This window comes from Dryobates pubescens, chromosome 7, assembly GCF_014839835.1.
Source record: "Dryobates pubescens isolate bDryPub1 chromosome 7, bDryPub1.pri, whole genome shotgun sequence".
Classification (NCBI taxonomy): domain Eukaryota; kingdom Metazoa; phylum Chordata; class Aves; order Piciformes; family Picidae; genus Dryobates; species Dryobates pubescens.
In genome coordinates, this window is record NC_071618.1 from 6,696,037 (window position 1) to 6,707,071 (window position 11,035).

Sequence of the window (11,035 nt, forward strand, 5' to 3'; positions counted from 1 at the left end):
GTGCATAGTTATGTAAAATCTGATGTATTGTAATAGCTGTTGTCCTGCTTACCAGGTTCATGATCAAGAGAGCACAAGGAAGAAAACGATTTGGTATGAAAAACTTCAAGAAGAGATGGTTTCGCCTGACAAACCATGAGTTTACCTACCAGAAAAGCAAAGGTAACAAAGGCCTTAACAGTCTTTTTGATACACTAAAGCAAAGATTTAATGTAAGGGTAGTGTAGGAACAAAAGTCTGAGATACAGGTTTGTAACTAGAGAAGGCACTGCTCAGGCAAGTCTGTCATCCTGTATGTTCTTGCCTGGTTTTTAGTATATGTGTGATGACTGCTAGAGAAGCTTCTTGGATAGCAGAGTGCCCTATATAGTAGCAGAATATTGGCTAATACTTGTCTAATATCAGTCAGCAACATCATCATTTGGTTTCACAGTTACCTAGTAAATTGTTGAAGGAAACGAAACTCAAGATGCAAATACCTTACATTCAGATTTGGGGTTTATTAAATAAACATTCTCAGAAACATCCCAGCTGTTTCCCATAAATTCTGTAGCATTGGTACAATTGTCTGCAAAAGTTGCAGACAAAGCCCTGCCTACTGCAAGTTTCAAATGGGCAAGATTGTGTTCACATAACATTGCTTACTATCAAGGATTTTGTTCTTCATAAATTGTTCCGGTCTGTTCAGTAGCATACAACAAATACCAATTTCTTCCATTATATAAATACATAGGGAGTGAGAAAGATAATGAAACATGTTCAGATCATGTCAGTTGTCATTTCACACTCAGCTTTGAGATCTTACATCATCACCATCAGCCTAGTTCAGTTAAGCTGACAGGAATAATTTCTTTCATTGACACCTTCTCAGGAAATACACTGCATCCTGCTGCAGCAGTCAGTCTCTAAGAGGTTTGCTAGCACAGCATAGTGCAGCTGCAAACAGAAATGAGCCTAAGATAATGCTTAAGGACCATGCTAGTAAATCCCTGCCAAGTAAAAGATTTTTTTTATTATGCAGTCAAAATCATCTTCAAAAGAACTGGAGCACCCCTTAGAATAAGGGCAGAGGGTGAAGTTGAGTTGTGAATAAGCTGCTCAGTATCTCTCTGTGTGTATTCTGCAGGCGATCACCCTCTGTGCAGCATTCCAATTGAAAACATTCTGGCAGTGGAACGGCTGGAGGAGGAATCTTTTAAAATGAAAAATGTAAGTAGGTCATCTTCATTAATGTACTTGTTAGGCTGGTCTAGATCCACCAGCCTAATCGCCTTTTCCCTTTTGTGCCCTGGATTGGGTTTCTGTTGAAAGATGTACAACCACAGCTGCTCGTTCTGTATATAGTAGCAGGAGTTTCCAAAAGTACAGCCCATTCAGATTCTTAACAGCCCAGTCAGCAGTCTTTGGATTTCTTGATCTGCAGCACACTCAGTACTGACCACTGCTGATCAGCTGTCTGGGCTCCATAATGTCAGACACAGGTAAGATGATCAAGTCCCTGCCCTTTCTGTCAGACCTCTCTGTTGGGATGGAGCTGGCTGCATATAATTGGGAAAGAACACATCTTCTTTCACAGCTATCAAGGCTTCTTTACTGGCTAATGTAAGTGCATGTGTATATATATATACACACATATATATATTTGAGTGGAGTCATGTGCCAAAACAACATTTTGGTTGCCACACTAGGTAATAAAGCAAAGATCATATGTGGAACACTACTGCCAACTTCTGTATGTGAGATATACCCTCCATTGTATAAGAACAGTTCTTAGACATGATTGGTTTAGGTGATGTTGGAAGCCTTTTTCATACTCTTCTGTTTGTAAAGCTGAGTACAGTCCTTTAAGAGTTTTTAAATAAAGAAACAAAATCTCAGGGTTTTGAAGCTGTAAATGTGCATCTACTACAAACTTTGTTATACATAAATAGTTATGACTTAGTCTCTCCTGCCATTTATACTGTTTGTGAACACCAGGCAAGGTGGTGTTCAAAACTGCCCTAGGTACTACTTTCCTCAGACAGCAAATTATGAAAGTGAAATACAGTGCTTGGCTTCTGAGGGAGCTGATGGAAGTTATTGCTAGGCCACTCTTGATCATATTTGGTAAGTTGTAGGAGAGGTGTGCCTGAGGACTCGAGGCCAGCCTTCAAAAAGGGCAAGAAGGAGGACCTCACCTCCATCCCTGGGAAAGTGGTGGAACAACTTATCCTTGGTGCCATCTCAAGGCATATCAAGGATAAAAGGTTCATTAGCAGTCAACATGGTTTTTCCAGGGGGAAGTAATGTTTGACCAACCTGACAGTTTCTGGAGCACATCTTCATTGTACAGTAACTGGCTCTGGTGTTTATAACTCATGTTAATAATGTAGGCAAAAGCAACCAAACCACAAAACAATTCTCAAGCTATCAGAAGGCAGCTGTAACATAGTGGACTGTTACCAACTGTACCCTACAAAATAACTTGACTGAACTAGAAGTAGCCATGCAATCTCACTGTATGTGGAGAGTTGAGCTATAATACTGGTCAACTCTTCAGTGATAGCAGTCTTTTAACTTAAGCTGAATCTACTGGATAGAATGCATCTAAAATAATTCTTTATTGTGAAGATTTATTATAGGGAAAAAATGTTGTGGTGTTGTGGTTTTTTTTTTCATTAACATCAGAAACTGTGTGCTATTTTGTTTGCTTAAATTTAGTACTACCCAAGGAAATGAAGGTGACTGTGTCCAATCCTGAAAGTAAATGTTCAGAATCGTTCCATAAGCAGTAGAAAATACCATTATCACTGTGCTGTGCTAATGCAGAATCATTTATCTTGCCATATATAAATATAGTGCAGCCAGAACAGAATTCTCAAAGCACCACAGCAGATGTATTTGTGATGGATATTCTTTCATGGGTGCTAAGTGTAATTAAAGAGCCACATTTTCTATAAATATTGTCCATGTATCTGAAGTGCACCAAGTGTCTTCCTCACTCCTGATAAATCTGCATGTCTGTCAGTCAGTGAGGCCTGTAGCCTTCATCTTACTGAAGTCCAGTCTGGGGGTTTGTGGAGGTGGCTGTAAGTACTGTTCAGGTCTTCTGTGTTGTTTGAGAAGCAGCTGGTGGGTTTGGTAGTGTAAAGGTCTTGCAACCACTTGAAATTCTTGGCTTAGTTGTGGGCTTCTCAGTAACTGTTGCCATATGTTAATTCACTTAGATTGGTATTGCCTTACACAAAGCCATACTCCTCAAATCTCTTCCTTTGTTGTAATGCAGAGGGCTCCATTTACCCCATTAGAACATTAAAATTCTTTTCCCTTTAGCTCGGTGTTAACTGAGGGTTGAGCAGCACACTTCTGCCTTGCTTGATTTTACCTTCCCCATTCCCCAGACTCAAATTTCCACTTGTCCTGAAAAGAAAGATTCTCTATGGCATGCATTTTGGTAGTGCTGGAGTGATTGCTCTGGCAGCTCCTATACTGATGCTGTGTTTTGCCTTTCTAATTATTGCCTGACATCTGTAATGATACTAAATCAAGGGAAATGACTGCTGGAGCTTTCTCTTTCCTCTTAGAATAGGCATTGTAATTAAAAAACCTGTTCATTCACAAATTAGCAAGTATATGTAAGTGTCACAGGGGGAGAAGAGATTGGCCTAAGTGCCAGTCTACGACATTTTCCTGTCCAGCTAGGTGTAAAATTCAGGACAATGTTTCAGGTCTTTGCAATAGGGAAAAGTGAGTTTCAGTTTTGGTGAGGCTTTTGGTTTGTTGGGATTTGTGTTTTGGTTTTGTTTGTTTGCTTGGTGGGGTTTTTTATTTGTTTGGGGTTTTTTTTGTGTGAGGTATTTTGGGGAGCTTTTTGTGTCTGTTTGTTTTTTCTCTTTAGAGTATCACAGAGAAACCAGCTGTTTGGAAAATAATATTACACATGATATGGACATTGTTCTTCACCATGGGAGTGGTGAGACACTGGAGCAGGTTGCCCAGGGAGGTGGTAGAAGCCCCATCCCTAGAAGCATTTAAGGCCAGGCTGGATGGGGCTCTGAGCAACCTGGTCTAGTGTGAGGTGTCTCTGCCCGTGGCCAGGGGCGTTGGAGCTGAATGATCTTTGAGGTCTCTTCCAGCCCTGACAGTTCTCTGATTGTGTGTAACATCAAATGATTTGAATAATCAAATTGAGAAGCAGAGAGGGGAAGGTTAATTTAGGAGTACCTGAGAGAGAAGAAAACCCATTAAAATTAAGTATTTGCAGAAGCTAGAGGACATGAGGATGGTTGACATTTGCCTTTCCAAAATTTTCAGTTAAGATCACAAACTTCACAGTATCACTAAGGTTGGAAGAGACCTCAAAGATCATCAAGTCCAACCTGTCACCACAGACCTCATAATGCCATATCACTTGAGCTTAGCTATCTTCAGCGTGATCAGTATAACCAAGCAATAAGAAACTTATTTCTTCAGAAGGAGGAGAACAAATGTGATTGTACCACCTTTAGGTTGCAAGCTGTTTTCAACAAATAGGAGAGCTCTAATTTAGGTTTTCAGCACCCAAGCCACAATGCAGAATTAATGTGTAATTGTTTGAACATTGATGATTAAAGAGAAACTGTATTGCTGTGATTTGTTTACAGAAGCTATAGCTGGATACAGAAACATGGAAGTTATTAAAATGAAGGAATCATGCTGAAATAAGTGTTAAAAACAAAGATGTGTTAAAAAGCATATTAAAGGAAAGCTGTGACTAAGACTGGGTCCTCTCTCACTTTTCTCTTTTCTGCCCCCTGCTGACTTAGTATTTCCTTTCAACCTCGCATTAGGTTCTCTGTCAGCCTTCCAAAACTTGGAGCTGCAGCATTACTAAAATTGCATCCCTGAGGCTGACAACAAATCTGGTTGAGGGCCAACCAGCAAGTTGATATTGTTTGTAAATTATCTCCTACAGGAACAGTATCTTACTCCTTGTACCAGGTGAAAGGTCTTCTTGTTTAAGGGCAGATTTGTTGCTTGGTTTTATGTTGAAATGTATTTATTGGAGCATTCTTTTAAATTGCTCTTTTTCCCTTTAGGAAAAAAACAGTCTTAGGTTCACTGACTCAATCTGATTGTTCATTTTTTATTTATTTCCTTATTTGCAGATGTTCCAGGTGATCCAACCTGAAAGAAGAGTCCTGTATATCCAAGCAAATAACTGTGTGGAGGCCAAGGACTGGATTGATATCCTTACCAAAGTCAGCCAATGTAACAAGAAGCGCCTCACGGTATATCATCCCTCTGCCTATCTTAATGGCCACTGGCTTTGCTGTAAAGCTACTGCAGATAATACTCCTGGCTGCACACCCTGCACAGGGTAAGGATTGGTAACATACTGTTGGTCTAGGTATTGCCAGGGATACGTGCATCTCTGCAGCATGACTTGCAGGTGTGTGGTTACCAAGAAGATTTGCCAAGGGCACAAATGCTGTGGTGTTTCAGAAAGCCATTTTTTGTTGTTATTTCTGATAGTGTCAGTATCTGCATATCTCTATCAAAGTGTTGACACTTTTAGAGTTCAAGACATTAATAGGTGTTGACTGTACGATAAGGTTCTTTGGTTCCGTCATTAGTAACTTCAATGTCCTGTTTGTAAATTCCTGAAACAATTGTCTGCTTCTAGATCTAATTCTAAGCTGACCTTTTTCTGAGGGAACCACTCATGCTCTCTGTTAAATGAAGAGGTACTGTCTGCTTCATAGGAAACAATTTTCATCTTTAGTATTAGTTTCAGAGTACAAGTCCTGGACAGCTGGGAGTTCAGTGCTTTGGCTCCTCCATCTGGTTAGAGCAGACTAATTCACCAGAATGTCAGGATACTTAGTCCTCTGAAGTCAGAGAGAAAGCATACTCGATAAATCTGGGCATAAAGAAGTTTGAACTTGTCTACCTTTTCATCTGGAAAAAATAGGAAGTTTTGAGCTCTCTTTCACACTCTCTGTTGGCTTTCACGAGTACTCGCTTTACTGTCATCCTTGTTAAGTGCGTTTTGTGCCATAACATACTGTTCAGCATGTAACTTCTACCGTTCTTCCTGATGCCTTCCAGAAGCCTTCCAGCAAATATACAACTGGATATAGATGGAGATAGAGAAACTGAGCGCATCTACTCTCTTTTCAACTTGTATATGCCAAAATTGGAGAAAATGCAAGGTAAGGATGAAAGATGCATCTCCGATACACTTAGCGATGCAAAAAAAATCGTGTTTTAGCTAGACTGGCCTTGTGAATCAGATCCTGGAGCACAGTGGCAGATATTTAACTTGTTTCCCCTTGTGATGTCTTGAGGCAGTTGTGTGAATTATTTTTAGTGCACTGTGCAGTCTCATAGTCTGTTCAAAGTTCTTTGCGTAATAAACGGTTGTTTGAAATACGGTCTTGAGCACAGCATCCTAAAATAGCATAAGCACAGAGCATTGCTTGGATGCTCTGAATTGACAAATTGCACTAAACCAGAAGTTCACTGATCCTGAAAAGAAGCTGCAGCAAAGTTGAGGTTTCAGTAGAACATGGGTTTGTATTACCAGAAGTCATGTGCACATTCCCTGATTCAGATCCCAAGAACAGGTTGGATACAAATGGTTTCACTGGGAAGGCTTTTTCAGAATTAGTAGCAAAAGATGATCTGTGGCTGTCTACAAAATGTTGAAAACTGAAGTTTGTGCTAGGAAACTAAGGAGCTGAGAGGAGCAGAGATGTGACATGAAGGATTAAAGAAAGAAGAGACAGCAGAGGAAGTCAGTACTGGTACACATGCCAAGAAAAGTATCCGGTGTACACAGTGCCAGACTCAAAATCCCGATTTAGCACAGGGAGTGGCAGGGAAGCCTTCACTGTGGCACTGGTCTTTAAATAGGACTTTATTTTATAATATGAGATAAGCCAATGGTGTCAAACACACAGATTGGAAGGCACTTTAATCCATTCTTGGCCGCCATGCAACTGCAAACTTAAGATCCTCACCACTTCCGAGCTGTCTGAGCCAATGCCCAGCTTTCCCCTGTTCTGAATCTTCACTGCCAGAGCCAGCATCGAGTTGCAGTGCTGGGGAAAAGGACACAGGTCTGACACAGACAGTGCGGCAAGGGGAAGGTAACTCAAAAGCTCAGACTGAGGCAGCAGTAAAGCTAGGGAAAAATAGACACAAAGTACAATAATCTCTTTCCTCTTCTAATATGCTCAACTGCAATCACAGAATGGTAGGTGTAGGAAGGGACCTCGACCATCTAGTCCAATGCTCCTGTTTAAAGCAAGTTCACCTGGAGCAGGTTGCACAAGATCAGGTCAAAGCCAGTTCTGAATACCTCCAATGAAGGAGACTCCACAACCTTACTGTTCCTGAAGTGATCAATAATCAGTGTCCTGATCTCTTAGCCAGGAAGGCTCCCTAGTAGGCTAAGAAGGGAGTGTGACTTGTCCCTTTTTAGGACATATCCTTAAGCAGGCAGCCAGGAAGTTCTGCTTATGCTTATTGTGTGAATCTTTTAGGGTAGCATAGTAAAGCATTTTTGGTGACCACTTCAACCTGCAATTGTTTTGAAGTCAGTCTGTTGTGCAGCGCTGTATATGCTGCTCATCTGCTGCTTTGAGATGGAACCTGTCCTTCTGATAAGTGAATTCTTGACTTTGTGCAGGCCAGCCCTACAGCATAGTGGCAGTTAGGATGTCAGAGTTCCCAAAGCATGTGCACAGGGCACTGCTAGTGGTAACTGAGATGAAAGTATTGCCTGTGCAGCAAAGGGCAACTTTGCAGCTAAGGGCAACTTTGCACCAAGCCAGGAGCAGCTGCCAGCCTTGCTGCCCTTTTCTTACAAAATGAGGAGGGAGGGAATGGGCATAGGCTTCCCAACAGCCCAGCAGAAGGACAGGAAGCAGTTCTGAAGTGGTCATGCAGAAACAAACCAAGGAACTATATGAACCCCAGACTGAGTATTTTTAGTCTACATGTCTTGTTTTTTCCCCCCCTGCCTATCTAATAGCTATTCCTGTACTTCATTTTTTCTCTAGAGGCCTGTGGCAGCAAGTCTGTGTATGATGGACCTGAAGAGGAAGAATATTCCACATTCATCATCGATGACCCTAAGGAGACGTATAAAACACTAAAGCTTATTATTGAAGGTGTTGGAACCTTAGAGCAGGAGCATGCTCAGTATAAGAGAGATAAATTTAAGAAGACAAAATATGGAAGCCAGTAAGTATAATGGGTTGTCCAAACAGGGTAGCAGTCCTGGGAAATGGTCTTTCCCTTGCTTATGTTCTGGCCTTCATCGTAATCGCGTTCAAGAAAAGATCCTGAAATCTGTGCAAAGTGAAGTTGTGATTTAGGATTGGTATCACAATATTTTATAGGATTGTAAGGAATTTTTAAATGCCTTTTTTTTTTTAAATGAAAATGAATGAGATGGAGTTTGGGGGTTTTGTTTCCCTGGTTGGGGGGTGTTGTTTGTCAGGGGTGTGTGTTTTGTTTGGGTGGCTTGGTTGGTTTGTTTCGATTTTGAAGCTCTGCTCATGGAGCACATCCGGAAGATGCATGTATTTGCTAGCTTCTTTTAGAGTGTTGATTTAAAGATGGAGAAGAGTGGCTGATAGAGCCACGTGACTGTAAATAAAGGAGCATTCTGCATCCAAGTGACAAAACAGAGGATCAGTTTAATCAGTCTGTTCTTCCAGTTGGAGCAAGATGAAGTACTATCATTACAGTTACAACTTTAAAAGTCAACCTTAGTGAAAAGGATTTATCTGTTCTTTTTCAGATCTGTCATCTTGATGTGCTGACAAAAAACTCTATGTGTAATACTGTTTCCTTTTTTACCTTTTATTTTAGAGAACATCCCATTGGTGACAAGAGCTTCCAGACATACATTAGGCAGCAGTCAGAGATCTCAGCACATTCTATATGAAGTGCAACGGAAGTCACAGGACAGTGCTGAAGGGTCGATCAGTGAAGCTAAATAGCAAAACAAAAGGGAAGCCACACATGTAGCAAAATGTATGGATAAGTGTCAAGCTTACAAACTCTGAGACTTGCTAAATGTATTCTCTTTTCAAGAAACTTATAATAGTTGCTATGCACTTTATTCATCTGGTTATTCACAGATGATAAAACTCTGCCTTCTAGGCAGTTGTTGTCATGTGTATTTTTAAATTTGCTTCGGTTTCTTGGAATCTAGTGATCAGTTCAATGATCAAGGTGTGTGGACTTCATCTTGACAACTCCCATGCAATTCCTTCTTTTTCAGAAACCAAGCATGCTGCTGATCTGCAGCATTTTCTAGAGTGGTTGTTTGTTACTGTTTTTTGTTCCTGATTAATGTATATTGTGCCACAGCCCTGCGTGTTTTCTTTGGGAAAGCTTCATAACACTTCTAACGCCTGCATTTAGAAAAGCAGAGAAAAACCCCTCTGGTGGAATCCCTTGCATTGTAGCTTGTATTCTGAGCAGGCCTTTTGTTTTTACAGCAGCAGAGGTTTTCCTACACGTGCACAGTCTTTAATAGAAATTCAGATCCAAATGGTACTCTTGATGTTTTTGAGATACACAGTAGTTTCTCCAGATGCGCTCAGCAGACTTGCGTTTTGAAGATGCAGTCTCAGTGGTATAATAAAACTGACTCTCATGAGTAGGAAGAAATGAATCCATGTCAAAGCTACAGGTCTCTTGTGCAGTCCAGCACGTGGTAATCTCTGAAAGTCTGCCAACTGAAAGGCAAGATAAGCTGATTTTGATGACCTTGTACCACATCACCAAGAAGGATGAATAGAATCCAAGTCTGGCAGCTGAGACATTGGTTCCCAGGCAAAAAAGCCATCAAGATGGGTTTTCTCAGAAGGGATGCTTAAGCACTGGAGTTCAAGCTATTCTAGTACCACTGGCTTTTCTGGAAAATAGATTTCTACGTTTCCAAAAGTGTTTTTAAATACTTTTTTTAAGAGACTTTGTTAAAAGATATTTAGTATATTAACATGCATAATGATACCTTGTTAATATTCCGAGTGTAGTGAAAAATGGAATGAGCTATGTGTCTCACTAATACCAACAAAAGTTGTTGAGGAAGGGAATAAAGATCTGCTAAATGTAAGATACATATTTATGTATGCTGTTTAGTTGTACGCCCTAACTTTCCTTTGTCCAATTTAGAAACACCTAGCTTTGATAGCACAGAAGCCTGCATGATGGACTTCAAGGTTCTGTGGGGTAGAAGCTAGTGTTTGGTTTTAAACTGAATTGGAACAGAAAACATTGAACTTTCAGTTTAATGTGAAGATTTCTGTATCTTTGTTTAAAGTGTTACAGAGTAATTCTTAACTGTGTCCTCATTGCATCTGACTTGATTTAAGATGGCTGAAGTATTTTGAATGCCTCTGTTTGTTAAGTGATGCTCTTAGAAATGAGGTTTTCTTTCTGAGTGTAGAGTAGGCCACCGAGTAGATGATAAAATGATCTTTTATTCGTCTTCATCCAGCAGACTGGGGAAAGGGAAGTAATGAAGCATTGCTGAGATGCATTTTGGACTCCAAGCTTTTAGCTGCCATGAACTGCAATTTTTAACATGTATTTGTAACTTAATATTGTTTATAAAATACTAATGACCTGTAATGTGTGTTCTACTTGCCAATTAAAAGAAATGTTTTATTTCTGAAAACTGTGTGCCCATTTGGGGTCTGTTTAGATTCATGGTGGCTACAGGGTGCTTGTTGGCACAGCTGTTCAGAGTTGGACCTTGGGTGGAGATCCTTGTGAATGTAAGCAAATTTCTTTGGGGTGCTGAGTGTCATCATTGCTCCTTCTCCCATCCCCAAACCTTTCCTTGGGTCAGCATTGCACCTGTGGGGCTCTGCACTAAACCAGAGTGGGCACCTCAGACAGCCATGAACTACTCTAGCAAAGAAAACAGTTATCGTTCAGCTAGATAAGCATCTTGAGCTGGTTCCTTGTGTTATTACACACCTGTTGCTGCTCAGAGGGGGAGGGGTGAGACTGTGTTGAAAGAACAGAAGGAAAGGAGTTGAGAGCA

At 40.6% G+C, this 11,035-nt stretch overlaps 1 protein-coding gene across 6 annotated transcripts in view; it reads left to right on the forward strand.

The window, feature by feature from the left end:
* RASA3 (RAS p21 protein activator 3) overlaps nt 1-10,665 on the forward strand; it is a 148,823-nt gene extending 138,158 nt beyond the window's left edge. For 4 of the 6 annotated variants that reach the window (XM_054162877.1, XM_054162876.1, XM_054162881.1 and 1 more), the window contains 6 exons: nt 56-162; nt 1,127-1,209; nt 5,127-5,338; nt 6,070-6,173; nt 8,028-8,211; nt 8,845-10,664. In XM_054162877.1, coding sequence (XP_054018852.1) covers nt 56-162; nt 1,127-1,209; nt 5,127-5,338; nt 6,070-6,173; nt 8,028-8,211; nt 8,845-8,920 — 766 coding nt within the window. In that variant the 3' untranslated portion in view covers nt 8,921-10,664. Of the gene's footprint in view, nt 1-55; nt 163-1,126; nt 1,210-5,126; nt 5,339-6,069; nt 6,174-8,027; nt 8,212-8,844 lie in introns of all 6 variants that reach the window. The other 2 variants (XM_054162875.1, XM_054162878.1) reach the window with 2 other exon arrangements.
* The last annotated feature ends 370 nt before the right edge of the window (nt 10,666-11,035 follow it).